Source organism: Xyrauchen texanus, chromosome 20, assembly GCF_025860055.1.
Source record: "Xyrauchen texanus isolate HMW12.3.18 chromosome 20, RBS_HiC_50CHRs, whole genome shotgun sequence".
Classification (NCBI taxonomy): Eukaryota; Metazoa; Chordata; class Actinopteri; order Cypriniformes; family Catostomidae; genus Xyrauchen; species Xyrauchen texanus.
Window position 1 is genome coordinate 18,631,004 of NC_068295.1, and position 21,005 is coordinate 18,652,008.

The following is a 21,005-nucleotide window of genomic DNA, read 5'->3' on the forward strand; positions in this document are numbered from 1 at the left end:
AAGCTTGAAATCATGATCGTGCAATGGCAAGTTGTACAGTGAAAAAGGAGTTTTGGTCTTTGGTTTGGTATGGTCTGTTCTTACCCAAAAACTGAATCACTTCAGAAGGTATGGATACGTTTATTGCAGCCTTTATGTGCTTTTTGGAGCTTTTAAGTTTTGCTCTCCATTCACTTGCATTGTATGGACCTACAGAGCTGAGATATTCCTCTAAAAATCTTCGTTTGTGTTCAGTAGAAGATAGAAAGTCATACACATCCGGCATAAGGGTGAGTAAGTGATGAATTTTCATTTTCGGGTGAACTATTCCTTTAATGTCGCTTCAAAGTTCTTCAAAGTAAAGTCTTACCCGTATAAGGCCACCAGATAATAGCCTTAGCGTTTTTGGTAATATTATTTGAACAGTTTGATAAGTGGTAAACAACAATAAAAGAGGAAAATTTGAACGAGAAAAAATGATCTAACCTGGATGTTTGATAAAGACCAATCACAGTGCAGTATGCAAATATTGCAATGACATCATCGCTGGCCTTTTACAGACTTGAAATATTATCATTATCACAAAATTTTATAATTAACTTTATACTTTTTGTTGCAGAATTTTTTGAATTTTCAAGTGCAAATTTCCAAAATAAAAGTCTGCCTTTTTATTTTATTTTTTAAAGAAAGGTGTTGAAATACTATAAAAGTCTTATATCAAGCAATACTCTAATGATGTGGTGACTATTAATTATTATAAGGTTTACATATGTAACCCTCTTGGAATGTATTATATGTTGTTAAATATTTTTATTTGTACTGTAATGTTGAATATGAAGGAAAAATATCATTCTGTTAGATAATTAAGAGATTTTAAAGCTAAAACATTAGAATTAAATATCTTACAAATTTAAACTTAACAACTAACTTTAAAACTAAACAAAACAACAAAAAATTTAACAAAAAAAAAAAAGGTGAATGCATACACACTTGGATCAAATCAACAAAACAAATCTTGAAAAGGGGGTTGTACAGTAAGCAGTTGGAGTACAATTAATAGCAGAAAATTGTGTTGAAGAATATGTATAACAATAATTTGAGGTATTTCAATACGGTGTTGTCCTTTTGCAAGCACTGTTATTCCTCTTAAAATGAACTGGGAGAGTACAGCTGTGTGCACAATGGCCCATTGAGATCCCATTTAACCATTGACCTTGAGCTTGGTGTTTGAAGGCTGACCAAACAGAAAGACTCAATTCAGTTCACAATTTCTCTTCTCAGAGCTGGAGACACAGTCGTATGTATCATTAGTCTGTTTGGGCCTTTTCTGGGGAGATCTGGAGAGTCCCACAAAAGGATCACTGCGCAGGGGCTTGATAGACCGGAGGAAACTATTCATACTTTAACACACTCACACAGGCCTGATAGCAAAGACAGTACTTTATATATAGACAAATATTCATAAGCAGACACAAATTTGCGACATACCTTACACTATATAACACTCTCCAAGGGCTGCTATACAGAGAGCACTATGTTAAAGGTATGTCTCAAATGTGTATATCAGAATATGGATTGTTATAAATATATTTGTCATCCATAGGGGAAGGTGAGAGACTCTTTCTCTTTAATTAAGCGTTAAATCTGCCTCTTCAGTGAATTAATGAAGCCCTGTTCTAACTTAGGCAGAAACCAATGGTGTCTGTATCCAGATCCTGCTTTGTAAGCTTTTATCACTCCGCCCCCTGATGTTCTCAATAAATGGATTACCACAGGCTCATCTACAACACTTTTATAGGGTGTGTTATAAAGTTTTGAATACTCCAAAAAAAAGAAGAAAGAAAGAAAAAAAAAATAGTACATGTGAAGTCTAATATAGTTGCATATTATATAACCTATGGGTTTTGTGTGATCACATTTCACATATAAATTACATTGAAACTCCAGCTGTAGGTCTGTTTAAAACATTTGTAAATAAAACAATATAATTTCAGGGGGGGTGGGGGGCAGGATATGTGAAGTACTGTTACAATCTCTGAGGAGGACACATATGGTACACACCTGAGCATTACTACATGATTCAATGTAAATAATGTTTTAAAGCCTAAAACAATGTGTGCAAAATATAAATGTAAGTATATATCACTTTATAAACTCAACAACATGGATGACTATTTAAGGCCTATATTCATGAAATAATTTCTCATAACACAAACATGATAAACAGTCTAAAACTATAGTTTGTAATTTCATAACATGTCACTAAGTTCTAAAAACCAATATAAATTACATGTCTATGGCATTGTTCTTACGTACAAAGTATCTAACATTCTCTAAAAGCTCTAGATGTTCTAAGCATCATCTCACAAATAAATTCCAGCACAAGTATTGTGCATAACAGAGCACATTTTTGTTATAAGTCTCAATCTTGTGGAATCAACAAACCTTTTTGCAGTCTTTTTGGCCATTGTGCAGGATATTTAGCCATTACCATGTCATTCACTCAGACATTTAACGTATCGATAAAAACGTGATTCAGCCATTTGGTTTAATTTCTAAATCTTCCAAATTTGCTATGTAGCTTTTCATTGAAGATCAAGGACAGGATGATGAGCTGTCAAATTCAAGTGAACCATTCTCAAGCGTGCCATATCCATTCATTTTCTTCAGTTTGAGCTGGTCTAGGGGACCAAGGGCCTGGCTCTCTTCCACAGCTTCTTTAGTAGCAAACATCTGACTAATTTCTACAAACGTCTTATTTTTGGTCTCAGGAATAACAAAGAAGACGTAGATGGCCACTGCTAGACACACGCTACAGAATACCAGATAGCAATATGACCCAGCAGACCTCTGTAATCCAAAAATAAAACAGAACACAAAATACGTTTTTCCTTTTTAAAATAGCTAAATTAAATGAAGATTATTGAATTTCGCAATGCTTTATTTTGACAAATCATTTTTTAAATGTGTAAGGCAAACTAAAAACTCACATTTTGCTTTACCTTTACTTTTAAGTTAACCGGATCAGACTTATCTGCATTAAATGGATACGATACCTGCAGGAAAGGAAAGATGAAGCCGATAGTGAAGTTAGACATCCAGTTAAGAGACCCTCCCACAGTGTATGCAGCTGGACGATGGGATTGCTTGAAGAGCTCTGCTGTGATCAAGAATGGAACACCCGCTGGAAAAGAAATACACATCCATACAAATGGTATATTATGATAGCATCTTTATTTATCTTGTGCTCGCTGTTAGGGCTATTTGAGGACTATAACTCATAGAGACAGTGCCGTGAAACATACTTCTATCATATTTATTTCCACAACAGCCTAATAAAAGGTGTCATATCAATGCATAATTATGAACACATAAACGTACAGCCATCTTAAATAAATGCATGTATGAACTGCTCTTCCGTAGTGCAACAGTTCTTGGTGGGAGAAGAATAATAAACTAGCTTTATAAAGAGCTCATTATCTCGATATGCAGGAAGCAGAGATTGTTCCACTGCTTAAATTCTAATCCCTTTTGGTTACAAGTGAAAAATAAGGAGGCACAAGGTGTTATTTCAAATGTAATGAATTCAGGAACAAGCCAAGCGATGGCTTCATTATTTGTGCATGATAATTGCAGCAGAAGGCGTGCTGCAGTTAAATTGATAAGGAACTCTGCTTGTAATTCATTGTTCATGCAGGATTTTGTCTTAAAAAGCCATATTCATCATTGTTTATGAACAATGAGCCATAAAAAATCCTAATTAAAGACGTAATTACACCGATTGAGACTGGGGCCTGAGAATGAATTATAGATTTTGGAGTGGGGTTGGATAATGCATCAACTCAGTAAAGCACTTGTAGTCTCATTCATCACTGTGGCAGAGCTACTCCTCTCTGCTCTTATTGTGTGAATAAACTATGAGTCTGATGTTTGTGTAGTACCAACAGCGAAAAGTACACACTTTGAAACTTTGATCTTTGAAACTCTTTAGAACTGATAAACAATATCTTCTCTTTTTCAACAATGTGAATTTATTATCAATATATCAATATAAAAGTACTTCAGTCAAGGTGTAGCAGTTCAGTGCACAAGATAACTGTACCCTGTAACTTGCTCAATCTAAGAATTAGCTCATAGTCTAAAAATTACACCACAAATATATTTTAATATACTATATTTTTGTATAAAACTATAAACTAATAAATCTACATTGGTACAGTCTAACCAGTCTGTGTGCTTGTAATTAGAAAAAAAAAATACATTATATTAAAGCTAGTATTGCATATTATTATGAAAATAAAAAGTTATTTAGAAATATTATATAGTATTAATATGTAATAACATATTATGGATATATTTTTTCATTAAATATATGTTAGATGCAAAATATAGTGTTTCTTAATTCTATTAAAGGAATAATCATGAATTGCACGAATAGAAACATACTTATTACCATATAATAATCCTAGTGTAACCTGCACATTTATAATGTATTTGCAAATTTGTAGTATTATAACATGAATAAGTATTTTAAAATCTATCACCATTTTTCTCTGAAAGTTTGAGAGCTTTTGAATTATTTTGTACATATGAATATGGACACATACAATATGTACATTTTAATTTAAATGAAATAACATGCATTTCTTTTTAAATGTTTGTATCAAATAGTCTTAACCACTGTTATGAAGCTCAAACAAATACTAAACTAAACAGTTTAAAACTCTACCCCCAGGTGTCGCTATTTCACTATTTGAAGACGTCATCTGGGAATTCAGGGTCAAAGAGCAGAGAAGAACTATCCAATCAGGCAATGTATCTGAGCACGACTGAAAGTGATGTAGCCATGTAGATCAGTTTAATAAACAGATTAAGTGAGGAAGAGGGAGTGAGAAAAGCATAAAGTTTACCTGGCCCTATACAGAATCCAGCGATGATCCCAACCACACACCCCACACTCACATATTTCATGAAAGGCACATGTGTCTGAGTTAAGGTGAAAAAAAGCATTATTACTCATACAGGGATCACACACTTTTTGACCAGTCGATCTCCATGACTTTTCTATGACCTTTCCAGTTGTTTGTAATTACTGGATAAGGATATCTAGGAAGGGGTTTTTAGAAATAATTTAATTTCAGACCGATTCACTAATGAGTCTCTCAGTTATGTGAACTATTTAGACCAATTCATTGAAACGAACTAATTCAAAAGACTGAATAGCTCACAAATCATATATCTCTATGGCTTGCGAGCAAGGTTGAATTTTTTACAAAAAACTAACAAAAAAGCAACAAAAACAAAAACTGAAAAAAAGAAAACCTCTCAGTTGTCCATCAAATGTAGCCAACAGTTATTTCAATGGCCAGTGTAATTATTAAAAGGTAGAGTTGAGTTTAGCTTTATTTCACTTACTTGAAGAATGAGAGATAGGGTTATCCCAGCACAACACATTCCCATGACACCAAAACCCCCGATTATCAATGGCCTGCGCCCCAGCCGCTCAATGGTGAAACACTGTAGAAGAAACATAGGTGTAACATAGATATAATGCACACTATAATGTTTTTTTATCTGATCAAATTAATAAGTAACCACTGATCTGAAAGGATGGCTTTTGATTCTTGTTTTAAAAGCAAATATCATGGAAGCGTAAAAGTGAAGCAGTGTTTTTTCATTAAGTGCTGCCTAAATCGAGAGCTAAAGCAGTGTGCTGTTGACTTAAAGGCGGGTGCAGCTGACATAAGAATGAATAGCTGTAATTTTATAACCAATCTCTAGCCTTCCTCCCGTGTGCCATTCACCTCCCAAGTGAAGACCAATTGACACTGACAGCAATGAGTTCTTCTGACTAAAAGTGTGCCTCTTCTTCTCCGGTTGCTGCTGGTGCATCACTAAATCCTGGCTAAGCGACGCAACTGGGAAGAGAGAGACTGTGTCTGGCCTTCATTACAGCTCTGAGATGTGACCCAAGGATGGAGTCGGTAAAACAAGACACATCAATCTCTCTAATGCTCATCTCATCCAGTGTTTTTTATGAGTGTCACAGCAGAAAAATACATAACATGAGCTGGGGAAGATTGAGGGATAAGAAAAATGAAAAGGATTGAGAGGTGAAGAGATGGAAAGGCCGAGATGTTTTTCCTTGCCTCTAATATTCTCAAATCCAGTAAAGTAATACTCTCTAAAAATATCACTTAACAAATAGACATTAACTAGAGTTTGACATGAGTTTATGACAGATTGAGATTCTTGTCATTGTGCAGAGTACAGGTACAGAGCCAATGAAATGCAGTTGTTTTCGCATATCCCAACTAAGCTGGGGTCAGAAAACAGTTCCCCTGGAGCAGATAGGGTCAAGGGCCTTGCTCAAGGGCCCAACAGTGGTATCTTGGCGGTGATGGGGCTTGAACCCCCAACCTTTCGGTCAGTAACCCAGAGCCTTAACAACTGATTAAGTACGTAGAATATAGTGGATATTGGTAAAAAAAAAAATCCCCCTGTCAATAACTGAAACAGACAACCTTTAACAGGCTCCTGTAAACATTAGGTAACAGTAATAACAGGCCTATTTTATTTTTGGAAAGCATTGGTTGAATAAGAAAACTCACTCCTATAAGGCCTGCAATGATCTCTATAGCTCCAGTTCCTACAGTGGTGTATTGGATCTCAGGGACTGGAATTCCAGCATTCTCAAAGATGTTGTTGGTGTAAAACCAGATCTGGGAAAAGAGGAGATAGAGACAAGTGTGAGGAAAAAGGGGAGAGGCAGATTTTGGCTTGTACAGGTGGCATATCATGAATCCTAGCGGTTACAGTGTACAACACTTCAGATTCAATTTGAGAGCTGGAGGGCTGTGTGTGAGGTAAGGCAGGGGGTAATCAGAGAGAACACAGACGGTTTGAGAGCTGCTGGGAGTGAAGAGGACTCACACGGCCTGCCTCTCTCCTGCTGCTCATGCTGAAGTCAGCCAACACTCACCACCTGTCAGCCCCATTTACACTGGCTCTCACACACAGACACACACACACACACACACACACACACACACACACACACACACACACACACACATGGTCACCTGCTTCCTAAGAGTCTTATAGACAATGTCATTTAATATTCAAATTTGATCTAAAATCTCCATAGGGCAAACCTAGAAAGTCCTTCTTTGATTTGACATTGGCTGCTCACAGACTATGACAGGATATAACTATCATTTGCAGAATTAATGTTACTATGAATTTGCATAGAGTCCTCAATTTTCAAGGTGTTGAAACTTTGTAAACATATAAGACAAGGAATCAACCAAAAACCTAAGCTGAATTACTATTGTGTGCCCAGTAATTCTCAACTGTCATTTTATTTTAAAATAACCTCTGTAAAGACCAGGCTAACTAAAAAATATCACTCACATACACTGGATATATAATCAGGATGTTTCTGACTTGAAATGAGATACATACAGTCAAAATCTAGAAATAAGTCAACAGTTGTACATGGAGAAGACAAGCACCACAAAGAAAACACTGAGGATAAAACTGCTAGACTGCTACTGCTGCTAGTACAAACTAAGGGGCTGTACACAGAATGCATTGTTGGTCTGTGGTGTTATGATGTAAATATATAGAGTCTAGACAGACGTATTTGACCATTGCGACATATCTTGTAGTTTTTTCAGCATCTTGCAGAATAAGCGTCATAAGTGAGTTATAACTTCAAACTGTGTCTTTAAAAAGGGGCACAAAATGTATGATAATAGTTGAAGCAGTTTGCCTATTGAATGTTTATGTAAAAAAAAAAAAGAACATTTAAAATAGTCCAGATGGGCACAAGAAGGTGTCCTATGTTGAGTCCCCTTTGGTGTTGAGCAATGGTAGGCCCATATGTATTGTTCTCTCCTCTTCACCTTTCTGACTTCACCTTTCCAGTGGGCATGCAATCATGTAAAAGTAGGCATTGATGTCTTGCTGTAGAGGCAGTCATGGGCTGATTTATTCATCCATGTGACATCACAAAGTAGGGGAAATCCTAACTAGCCATTTTTTCAGCTTGGTTTAAACAAATGCTCTGTTTGAATTGAGGAGGAAGTTTTGAGTTCTGAGACTTACAGTATGTTTTTATAGTACAATGACCTGTTAAATGTCGAAAGATCAAGAAACATTTTATTCCTCATGTCATAACCCCCTTAAACTTTATATGGTTTACATTTACAAATGTACAGCATATACTTAAGAATAGTCTTGATCATTGTTTTAAAAAGCACAAGCAGATACTGTAAGCAAAAATGTAGTGTACTCAACTCTATATTTTAACCTGATCTTACCGCATCAATGCCAGACAGTTGCATGCCGATGTTGATGACCACCACAGAGAGAACCTGCCAGCGAACAGTGTGGTCCAGTAGCAGTTGCCAGACAGACACTGTCTCCACTGAGGACAGAGAACGTTGCTCCTCTTGCATCTCCTCTATCTCTTCCTGGATGTTACATTTAGCCCTGTACCATTTCAGAGCTGCACCACATCATAGAACACAAGCTGATGTACATCTTTATTATATACAGTAATATTGTGACAAAAGCAGAGTAGAATTTTTGTTTGTGGTTAAAAAAAAAGTTCCCCAAGTGGTTCTCTTACCAGTGATAGTGGCATGAACATTGTGCTTCTCAATCAACAGGTAGCGTGGACTTTCTGGAAACCACGGCAACAGCATGAGCTGGACAAAGGTGGGGACCACCACAAGGGAGAGGAACAGGGGCCAGTGCTCCTCCTGCCAATCAAAGTAGAACAAACAGATTGAGACTGGCCAGAACTCAATACATTCACATCAACCAGCTTTGAACAAGCTATGCAAGTTGCACAAGCTTTTAAGTATATTATAATATTTTACACACACACATATATACATATATATATATATATATATATATATATATATATATATATATATATATATATATATATATATATAAACAGAATATACTTACACAGCTCTTGAAAAGAAATTTGACACCACTGCAAAATAATAATACTATACTATTTATACTTATGTGTTTGAGTAAAATGAACATTTTTATTTCATTCTATAAAGTACTGACAACATTTCTCCCAAATTCCAAATAAAAATCATTTAGAGCATTTACTTGCAGAAAAAGACAACTGGTCAAAATAACAAAAAGATGCAGTGTTTTCAGACCTCAAATAATGCAAAGAAAACTAGTTCATATTCATGGGTTTTAAACAACCCAATACTAATGCTATAACTTTGGAAAAGTTCATAAATCAAAATTTGTATGGAATAACCCTGATTTTCAACCACAGCTTTCATGTGTCTTGGCATGTTGTCTACCAGCCTATTGGGTGACTTTATGCCACTCCTGATGCAAAAATTATAGTAGCACGTTTTTGTTTGATGGCTTGTGGCCATCTATATTCCTCTTGATCACATTCCAGCGGTTTTCAATGGGGTTTAGATCTGGAGATTGGGCTGACCATGACAAGGTCTTGATCCAGTGGTCCTTCATCCACACCTTGATTGATCTGGCTGTGTGGCATGGAGCATTGTCTTGCTGGAAAACCTAACCCTCAGAGTTGGAGAACATTAGAGAACACTGGGGAACATTGTAAGAGCAGAAGGAAGCAAGTTTTCTTCCAGAATATCCTTGTACGTGGCTTGATTCATGAGTCCTTCACAAAGACGAATCTGCCTGATTCCAGCCTTGCTGAAGCACCCACAGATCATCACCAATCCTCCACCTGGTCATCTAATGATAAGACAGAGTCCTGGAGAGATCTTCAAGCCACAGTGTCTCACACCCATTGTGAAATTTGGTGGAGGATCGGTGATTAATCAAACACATGCCTATAAATAGTAAATCCAGAGAAACTGATTAATTTTGCAGTGGTCTCTTAATTTTTTCCAGAGCTGAATATATATTTTTTATAAATATACTGTATATACTGTGTATACAGTATTCACAGCGCTTCACTTTTTCCACATTTTGTTATGTTACAGCCTTATTCCAAAATTGATTCAATTAATTATTTTTCTCAAAATTCTACAAACAATACCCCATAATGGCAACGTGAAAGAAGTTTGTTTAAAATAAAAAAAAAAAAAATGAAAAAAAAAACACATGTACATAAGTATTCACAGCCTTTGCCATGACACTCAGAATTGAGCTCAGGTGCATCCTGTTTCCACTGATCATCCGTGAGGTGTTTCTACAACTTGATTGGAGTCCACCTGTGGTAAATTCAGTTGATTAGACATGATTTGGAAAGGTACACACTTGTCTATATAAGGTCCCACAGTTAACAGTGCATGTCAGAGCACAAACCAAGCCATGATGTCCAAGGAATTGTCTGTAGACCTCCGAGACAGGATTGTATTGAGGCACAGATCTGGGGAAGGGTACAGACAAATTTCTACAGCATTGAAGTTCCCAATGAGCACAGTGGCCTCCATCATCCGTAAATGGAAGAAGTTTGGAACCACCAGGACTCTTCCTAGAGCTGGCCGCCCGGCCAAACTGAGCAATCGGGGATGAAGGGCCTTAGTCAGGGAGGTGACCAAGAACCCGATGGTCACTCTGACAGATCTCCAGCGTTTCTCTGTGGAGATAGGAGAACCTTCCAGAAGAACAACCATCTCTGCAGCACTCCACCAATCAGGCCTGTATAGTAGAGTGGCCAAACGGAAGCCACTCCTCAGTAAAAGGCACATGACAGCCCTTGATTTTCAGTGGCAGGACTGGGAGACTAGTCAGGATCGAGGGATAGATGAATGCAGCAATGTACAGAGATATCCTTGATCAAAATGCGCTCTGGACCTCAGACTGGGGTGAGGGTTCATCTTCCAACAGGACAACGACCCTAAGCACACTGCCAAGATAACAAAGGAGTGGCTACGGGACAACTCTATGAATGTCCTTGAGTGGCCCAGCCAGAGCTCAGACTTGAACCCGATTGAACATCTCTGGAGACATCTGATAATGGCTGTGCACCAACGCTCCCCATCCAACCTGATGGAGCTTGAGAGGTCCTGCAAAGAAGAATGGGAGAAACTGCCCAAAAATAGGTGTGCCAAGCTTGTAGCATCATACTTTCAAAAAGACTTGAGGCTGTAATTGGTGCCAAAAGTGCTTCAACAAAGGCTGTGAATACTTATGTACATGCAATTTGTTTTTTGTACTTGTGTACATGCATTTTTTTAAATTCTTTTTTTTTATGATTTGTAATACATTTGCAAAGATTTCATACAAACTTCTTTCATGTTGTCATTATGGGGTATTGTTTGTAGAATTTTGAAGAAAATAATGAATATAATCCATTTTGGAATAAGGCTTTGATATAACAAAATGTGGAAAAAGTGAAGCGCTGTGAATACTCTAGATGCACTGTATAAACCCACACATACACTCACTCATTGAGCACTTTATTAGGAACACCTATACACCTACTAATCAGCCAATCATGTGACAGCAGTGCAATGTATAAAATCGTGCAAATACAGGTCAGGAGCTTCAGTTAATGTCCACATCAACCATCAGAATGGGAAAAAATTTGATCTCAGTGATTTTGACCATGAAATGATTGTTGGTGTCACACGGGCTGGTTTGAGTATTTCTGTAACTGCTGATCTCCTGGGATTTTCTTGCACAACAGTCTCTAGTTTACTCAGAATGGTGCCAAAAACAAAAAACATCCAGTGAGTGGGAGTTCAACAGACAGAAATTCCTTGTTGATGAGAGAGGTCAATGGAGAATGGTTAGACTTATTTGAGCTGACAGAAAGGCTACCGTAACTCAGATAACCCCTATGTACAATTGTGGTAAGGAGAATAGCATCTCGAAGTGCACAACATGTCGAACCTTGAGGCGGATGGGCTACAAGAGCAGAAAACCACGTTGTGCACTTTATTATGTCTATAGCGTTCATAATAAAGTGCTAAATGAGTTTAAATAGCTATTTAAGAAAATTAATTACATTTTTTATTATTTTTCACCTTAAAAAAAATTCTGTCATCATTTACTAACCCCCATGTCATTCAAAAACATTATAACCTATGTGACTTAGCTTCAGTCATCATTCACTTTCATTATATAGAAAGCAGATGTAAAATCAATGATGGTGGAATAAAATGTGAATGATTACTGAGGTTAACAGTTTGCCATCTCCTTTCATGTTTCACAGAATAAAAGCATCCAAGTTTGGAACAAAATGAGGGTGAGTAAATAAAGAATTTAGATTTTGGGGTGAACTATCCCTTTAAATAGAATATTAAAATGAAGGTCTTTGTTGTACCTTTCCTAAAAGTTCATGCAGGCCCAAGATTTGAGCAGAGAAAACCCCTGCACAAATGAAAATGCTGGGCATGAGCCCCAGGAAACCTCTCAGGTTCTTAGGAGCGATCTCTCCCAGGTACATAGGCACTACACTGAGAGAGATACCTGAGAGAAGGTAATGAGCAGATCACATCAGTCCATTTATTTTTGCCATAATCACTCATTTTAATTTTGTAATCACTTATTTTTCATACCTGAATGTATCCCTGTTACAAAACGACCAAAGATGACCATTTCTGGTGAGTCACAGATCCTGCTGAAACCCATGAGAGATCCCGCCAAGAACACCAGTACAGTGGAGTTGACCACTGTTCCTTTCCTGCAAAAGCAAACACTGTTGAGTCCTGTTCTGGCACTGCTCATTAAGCTAGGACATTCATGCTCGATAGCCAGCCACCTGGGAGTTTAACTATCAAAACCAGATAACTGATGTTCCATGACAGTGCTGCTGGGTGAAATAGCTGCCTTCCTTGATTAGTTCTATCAAGTTGTAAACTTTCCCCCTGATTTACAGATGGCTGCACCATGTTCTGCGTTATGATCACTTCAATGCTATAAAACATTTTGCTGGACCTGAAATTGATTAGAACAATAAATAGGGTCATGATTCATCGTCTTTCATTTGCATTTAAAATGTCTGCAGTCAAATCTTGTGGCGCCACTCATAGACATTCAGATCACACTAGAAAAAAGGAGTTCCAGAGTCCTTGGAGAGCACAAAAGTGAAGCGTAAGCAACGGCTAACATAAAAACATGATCATTGATCAACTCTTTTTTTTGAACATCTTTTTTGATGTTCAAATAATTTCTCTTATCCCAGCCTAAAATGCAGAGACAACTAAATTAAATTCTTGATGTGGTCATTCGTGACAAGAACAAAGAAGTCTGGTGCCTTGTGGACAGAACAAATATGTCAGTGGTTTCAAGGCCATTTACAAGGCAAAGGCAATGTCGTTTAGAGCAGTAAGAGAGGTCAGGTGGGGTGACAGATGAGGAAGAATCTACCTCAATGGCCTTGACACTCAGTGGAATTCCTGGCAGAGTTACAACACCATGCCAGATGTTATGGGTCTGGGTCTGCCCCTGACTTACCTTCCAAATCTGGTGACCAGTGTGCCCACCATCAAGGAGCCCATCAGGCCTCCAATCGCAAACACAGAAACGGTAAGTGAATACATCAGTGTCAGGGCCTCCTCGTTCAGTCCAGTTCCATTCCGGCTTACCACTGTACGGTTATAGAAGTCTTTAATGTACTGTGAGTGAAAGGGACACAGGGAAAGAGACAGAGAGAGAGAAACATTAAACAAATATTTTTGTGCATTTTCATACATATGGCACTGTCTAACTCAATTAATGTAGTCACTAAAAAGTCAGCTTTAAGGCTTTACACAGTCTTGCTAAAATTACAAGGCATGTTCCAAAGCTTCCAATTAGGCACACCCTTTTCTATGTGGCTTTAGACTTTGTCTCATGATAAACTGTTTCTCTCTATTTCCTCTATTTCTGTACTTTAAGGTCACAGTCTAATTAAATTCCAGGGTATCTACAGTTTACATTCCATTCCAAATGTATTTAGGTTGAACCACAGTATCCTTAATAGACTGGGCGACAGTCTTATTGGTGAACGGCACCTTCATATCAGTCTTTCAATTCACTCAACAATAGATTCAACTGAAATAAATCCACCAACTTTACAAAAAAAATAAATAAATAGATCACTGATAACATTGAATGAGCTTCTGCTTCAAAAAATATAAACTTTCAATCAGGATTTTTGGATTTATGTATTTGAATCATCTTCATTAGCATGATGTTCTAAGAAAAACAGCACAAAACAAAGCCACTTAAGTAGGGTATATAACAGCCAGTCAGGAGACCAGACATGAAAATTTAAATATTTTCATCATTAACAGGCTAATGGGGTAGGGCAAATAGGTCCCTACTTATATACATGAAGAGCTGCTAGAGGCAACCACTGCAGCACAAAATGCCTGACAAGCCAAGATGAACAAACATCTGACTCATCTATGAAAAAATGGAAATTTGGTTCAACACTTTGTTTCTTCAAGTTTCTGGGCAAAGTATTAGAAAACTAGGAACATTTTTCTCATTATGTCCCAGGTTATTATGCTGGGCAAACCTCCTTGCTCTCTGGTTAACATTATATATATATTTATATAAAATACTATAATATAACATACTGTAAATGTGTGTGTATATATATACACTCACCTAAAGGATTATTAGGAACACCTGTTCAATTTCTCATTAATGCAATTATCTAAACAACCAATCACATGGCAGTTGCTTCAATGCATTTAGGGGTGTGGTCCTGGTCAAGACAATCTCCTGAACTCCAAACTGAATGTCAGAATATGAAAGAAAGGTGATTTAAGCAATTTTGAGCGTGGCATGGTTGTTGGTGCCAGACGGGCCGGTCTGAGTATTTCACAATCTGCTCAGTTACTGGGATTTTCACGTACAACCATTTCTAGGGTTTACAAAGAATGGTGTGAAAAGGGAAAAACATCCAGTATGCGGCAGTCCTGTGGGCGAAAATGCCTTGTTGATGCTAGAGGTCAGAGGAGAATGGTCCGACTGATTCAAGCTGATAGAAGAGCAACTTTGCCTGAAATAACCACTCGTTACAACCGTGGTATGCAGCAAAGCATTTGTGAAGCCACAACACGCACAACCTTGAGGCGGATGGGCTACAACAGCAGAAGACCCCACCGGGTACCACTCATCTCCACTACAAATAGGAAAAAGAGGCTACAATTTGCAAGAGCTCACCAAAATTGGACAGTTGAAGACTGGAAAAATGTTGCCTGGTCTGATGAGTCTCGATTTCTGTTGAGACATTCAGATGGTAGAGTCAGAATTTGGCGTAAACAGAATGAGAACATGAATACATCATGCCTTGTTACCACTGTGCAGGTTGGTGGTGGTGGTGTAATGGTGTGGGGGATGTTTTCTTGGCACACTTTAGGCCCCTTAGTGCCAATTGGGCATCGTTTAAATGCCACGGCCTACCTGAGCATTATTTCTGACCATGTCCATCCCTTTATGGCCACCATGTACCCATCCTCTGATGGCTACTTCCAGCAGGATAATGCACCATCTCACAAAGCTCATCATTTCAAATTGGTTTCTTGAACATGACAATGAGTTCACTGTACTAAAATGGCCCCCACAGTCACCAGATCTCAACCCAATAGAGCATCTTTGGGATGTGGTGGAGCGGGAGCTTCGTGCCCTGGATGTGCATCCCACAAATCTCCATCAACTGCAAGATGCTATCCTATCAATATGGGCCAACATTTCTAAAGAATGCTTTCAGCACCTTGTTGAATCAATGCCACGAAGAATTAAGGCAGTTCTAAAGGCAAAAGGGGTCAAACACAGTATTAGTATGGTGTTCCTAATAATCCTTTAGGTGAGTGTATATATATATATATATATATATATATATATATATATATATATATATATAAGTGAAAAGAATTCTAGAATTGCTTGTAGAGATCACAATCCACAACAAGAATGCATTGAATCAGGTTAAAGTAGGCGAAATTCCCTGACATCCTGCCTCTGTAGAGCCTCTGTTCAGGCCACAGCCTGCTGTGAGCAAGGCCAAACTACACATGTATCTCTCAACTGGGCCAATCAAAAGAAAGTTGCATTTAAGAAACTTAGAAAGGTATTGGTTATGTTATCTACTGATAACTTGTTTAGATGAGCAGTTAAGGCCAACCGGGGTGCTGACTTATGTGAGTGTCAATGAGCACTTACCCCAGCAGGAGAGTTGACCACAGCTAAGTTGTACCCATAGAGCATAGAGCTACCAAAGGAGGTGAGGAAAGCAACTGCCAGCAGAGATGAGGTTAGGTGCTATTAAAGATCAACAAGAAAATATGAAGATTACTAGTACTAGTTAAAGCAAACAATCCATATACAGTATTACAGTAACATTTGTAATTTAACATTTTATATTTTCAGTTTACCTGCTTGTGATGGTTAAAAAGCAATGGCCTGTAAGGTGTAATAGTGTTTGCTCTTATCTGAAAGAGTCAAGCTTTTTGCTTTGCTGTTTCTTTTGTAAACTGCATAAAATCTTCCTGTGCTGAATAATAGAGTGTATGCCACTCACAAATTAGATACAGTGGTGACTTGAAAGAAAGACTTAATGTTCTGTTTACTTAAATTGATGAGTTTGAATTCAAGAAGGCTGGGTGGTTTGGACTTCCATGCTGAATAATATGAAAGTGAATGAGACAAACTGTCTTGCCATTCTATTTAGAACCCTCAAAGCTGATGGAGTGAAATTCTAAGCACACAAAGCTAAAAAAGATTAGAACACTTAATATGCCATAGAATTGCTTGAAAGCTTGCTATACTCATCTAATAGCCAGAAAATACATTAAAAAGTTATTGTTTACATGTTTAACCTTTAATGACATACTTCGGGTCTTTAGTGGCTAGGACCTCATTCCACACCCTGTAACTCATCAATTTTTTGGAGTTGTGCCCACACCTCTTTATTATTCCTCAATCTCTCTCTTATAAATACTATAAAAAAAATTAAATAAAAACAATAAAACAAAATGCTAAGAAATTTCATATACACTGGTGGCCAAAAGTTTGGAATAATGTACAGATTTTGCTCTTATGGAAAGAAATTGGTGCAGCGGTTAGCACTGTCGCCTCACAGCAAGAAGGTCATGGGTTCAAACCCTGGTTGCCCTGGCCTTTCTGTGTGGAGTTTGCATGTTCTCCCTGTGTCTGTGTGGGTTCTCTCTGGGTACTCCGGCTTCCTCCCACCATCCAAAAGACATGCAGGCTAGGTTAATTGGTGTCTCCAAAAAAATTGCCCTAGATGTGAGGTGAGTGTGAGTGTATGTCTGTCTATGTGTGGCCCTGCGATGGACTGGCAACCTGTCCAGGGTGTCCCCCGCCTTTCACCAATGTACACAGGATAAGCGGTTGACGATGGATGGATGGATGGATTTAACTTCTTAAACTACTTCAAAGAGTTCTTATCAAAAAATCCTCCATATGCTGCAATAGCAGCTTTGCAGATCCTTGCTGTCAGTTTGTCCAGATACTCAGGTGACATTTGACCCAACGCTTCCTGTAGCACTTGCCATAGATGTGACAGTCTTGTCGGACACTTCTCATCCACCTTACAGTCTAGCTGATCCCACAAAAGCTCAATGGGGGTTAAGATCCATAACACTCTTTTCCAATTATCTGTTGTCCAATGTCTGTTTCTTTGCGCACTCTAACCTTTTCTTTTTGTTTTTCTGTTTCAAAAGTGGCTTTTTTGTTGTTGCAATTCTTCCCAGAAGGCCTGCACCCCTGAGTCTTCTCTTTACTGTTGTACATGAAACTGGTGTTGAGCAGGTAGAATTCAATGAAGTTGTCAGATGAGGACATGTGAGACAGCTATTTTTGTTTAGTTGTACATCTGGCCTTCCACATCTCTTTCTGTCCTTATTAGAGCCAGTTGTCCTTTGTCTTTGAAGACTGTAGTGTACACCTTTCTATGAAATCTTCATATATAGTAAAGTATAGCTTTCCTTCATCAAAACAATGATTGACTGATGAGTTTCTAGAGAAAGCGGTTTCTTTTTTGCCATTTTTGACCTAATATTGACCTTAAGACATGCCAGTCTATTGCATACCGTGGCAACTCAAAACAAACACAAAGACAATGTTAAGCTTAATTTAACAAACCAAATAGCTTTCAGCATTATTTGATATAATGGCAAGTGATCTTCTAGTACCAAATGAGTAATTTAGCATGATTACTCAAGGATAAGGTGTTGGAGATGGGGCCTGTCTAGATTTGACTTTTTTCAAAAAGTGATGGTGCTTTTTTTTACATCAGTAATGTCCTGACTATACTTTGTGATCAGTTGAATGCCACTTTGGTGAATATATATTATATTTTTACATTTTGTACGTACTTAGAATTAAGAATAGAAAAGTATAGAAAAATTATTTTCAGCACAGAAATAACAACTGGTATGGGCTTACATTTGTACATAAGTTCATTCGGTTGTGTTGGACTGGACCGTTAAAGCACATATTACAGTATTTAATATATATATATATATATATATATATATATATATATATATATATATATATATATATATATATATATATTCTACCAGTACAGTAAGACAAAATACACATGTAAAAAATAAATTATCTGAAAAATTAAATATCTTATGCATTGTTGTTTCTAAAATAAGATAAATCAAATAGATCTTGTTTTAAGGAATTTTAGATATTTTTTTTACAGGAAAACAATACAAAAATTATCAAGAATACGATTGTTGCACTAATATCAAAGGTCTTACTAGAAAAAAAGTAATTATGATCAACGTAAATTTTCTTGATAAAATAAATATGATTGTGCCTGATAACATGTGTATGTAAAATTATGTAAAGCAGCCAATTTACACAAGGTTTATTTATATTTCTGCTGCTCCAAACTTACTTCAAACTTACTTCTCTGTCTGCTCATATGAATGTAACATCATAAGAAATTGTTTCACCGCTGTTCAAATGCACTTTGGATTGCATCATTTATATGTATAAATGTTTTCCATCTAAAATAATTAAATATTACATGAAACAAATGACAATAAAATGCAAAGTAATCTCTTCAGTAATTAAAATACTGTATTCTAAATTCCATTGATTTAAAATGTAACTGTAGTGGAATACAGTAGTGGAATACAGTTACACACACACACACACACACACACACACACACACACACACACACACACACACACACACACACACACACACACACACGTTGTGTTTCCATGTTTTATGGGGACTTTCCATAGACATAATGGTTTTTATACTGTACAAACTTTATATTCTATCCCCTAAACCTAACCCTACCCCTAAACCTAACCCTCACAGAAAACATTCTGCATTTTTACATTTTAAAAAAACATAATTTAGTATGATTTATAAGCTGTTTTCCTCATGGGGACCGACAAAATGTCCCCACAAGGTCAAAAATTTCGGGTTTTACTATCCTTATGGGGACATTTGGTCCCCACAAAGTGATAAATACACGCTCACACACACACACACACACACACACACACATATATATATATGCCACACATTTCCCCCCAAATTATATATACGATTTTTCTATTCTATTCTATTTTGAGACTACAACAAAAAGTTGAAACAGCGGTTCAGGTCAGACGACGAGAGAATATATTTTTCTCATGATGAGACTTCAGTGGTCATTACGCTTTAGATCATGAGTGGAAAACTTAATTTGTCCCACAAGTGGTCAGATGCAGTAGCTTAAGCCTACACGTGAGGGAAAATGCATAGAAAATATCTTGTGACATCAAATTAAAGCAGATTAATTTTCTTCACAGTATGAAAAACAAAAGGAAAATACAGTACAATAGATATTCCCTGCATTACGCAAGTTTTTAAACCTATTACAAAACTTTAGCTAGTTACCAAAATTCAATAGCCTACTGAATTTAAACATTAAAACCCTAGTTACCACGTAAACTATATACAGCCTACTATTTAAACTACTCCACTAATTTTATACAGTTTAAACGTTTACTTTTTAAACTATTACAGAAGATTGTATATTGCAAATATATTATATCAAAGCTTGAGAGAATAAGAAAATTAGACCGAAACAAGTAATATGTTGCAAAACAGACTTAGACCCTATAAAAAACTCTCAGTAATGAAAATAGTCTACATTTACATTTAGGCTACATTTATTCATTTGGCAGGAGCTTTTATCCAAAGTCTACTTACCGATGTTTTTCCTAGCGACGTAATTAATAATTCTTCAGCCATGTTTTCATGTACCTACACAATACTTCTTGAGATCAACAGTATGATTTACGTTAAGTTTAGTTTATGCTGGCTGTCTTCATCTTAGACGTGAGGGCGTGGTCATAATGATTGACAGCGGGCAGATCGAATGATTGACAGCCAGGCGGCCACTCGTCTTCACTCCTGTCATGAGCACGCGCTTCCCGGGTTTCATGGCTGCATTTCCGAGCGCGTCGTTTAACAGCAAAGAGCCTGTACAATCACATGATAGCCAACAACGTGATTCCTGCTGAAATCAATTAGTTAAGTGAATTTACAAAGACTGCGGCCTATGGACTGTGGAAACTCGTGTAGCGAGTATTACAAAAAGAGAGTACAGGGAATAAAAAGGCGATATTCATGAACGGGTTGGTCTATCAATCGCAGCAGAGTGATGAGGACACAAGCGTTATTCACAAAAAAGGCATTCACTAGTATCAGTTCAGTGAACTCTTTGAGAACACAGAGAGTAGCTAGCCAGTTTAAAAGTCTGAATAGCTCCTCTTTCCTTAGCTATAGCCTATATTTGGTTGTTTAAAATTGTAGTAACCAGAGTAATCAATAATGATATTAGACGTAGACCAAACTTTCAATTGTGTTCTATACTGTGGTGTTTACATTAGCTACTATATGTATAGGAAAAACAAAGTAGCTGAGTGGATGTCCGTTCTCAAAAATTCAAACAAAGCAAATTTCAATGTTTTCAATGGGGTTATACATTATCATCACACTAGACAACTTGATTTTTCTGGAGCGGAAACTCATTTCTAGGCAAGTATTAAACTTAACACTTC

The 21,005-nt window shown here is 37.1% G+C and overlaps 1 protein-coding gene across 1 annotated transcript; it reads right to left on the reverse strand.

Moving 5' to 3' along the window:
- Positions 1 to 1,967: 1,967 nt before the first annotated feature.
- Positions 1,968 to 20,280, reverse strand: LOC127660608 (solute carrier family 2, facilitated glucose transporter member 9-like). Its single transcript, XM_052150932.1, has 12 exons — positions 20,152 to 20,280; positions 16,117 to 16,215; positions 13,417 to 13,577; positions 12,519 to 12,643; positions 12,284 to 12,429; positions 8,615 to 8,747; positions 8,304 to 8,491; positions 6,591 to 6,701; positions 5,395 to 5,496; positions 4,890 to 4,965; positions 3,036 to 3,163; positions 1,968 to 2,829 (listed from the first exon to the last, which is right to left on the reverse strand). The coding sequence occupies exons 1-12, from the start codon at positions 20,191 to 20,193 to the stop codon at positions 2,575 to 2,577; spliced, it is 1,566 nt and encodes a 521-aa protein (XP_052006892.1). The 5' UTR covers positions 20,194 to 20,280; the 3' UTR covers positions 1,968 to 2,574.
- Positions 20,281 to 21,005: the final 725 nt, after the last annotated feature.

Coding starts and splice junctions, on each gene's coding strand:
- LOC127660608 (XM_052150932.1), bottom strand. CDS start 20,193: ATGGCTGAAGAATTATTAATTACGTCGCTAGGAAAAACATCG. Junction 16,216..20,151: donor CGTCGCTAGGAAAAACATCG/GTAAGTAGACTT, acceptor GATCTTTAATAG/CACCTAACCTCATCTCTGCT. Junction 6,702..8,303: donor AACTGTCTGGCATTGATGCG/GTAAGATCAGGT, acceptor CTCTTTTCCCAG/ATCTGGTTTTACACCAACAA.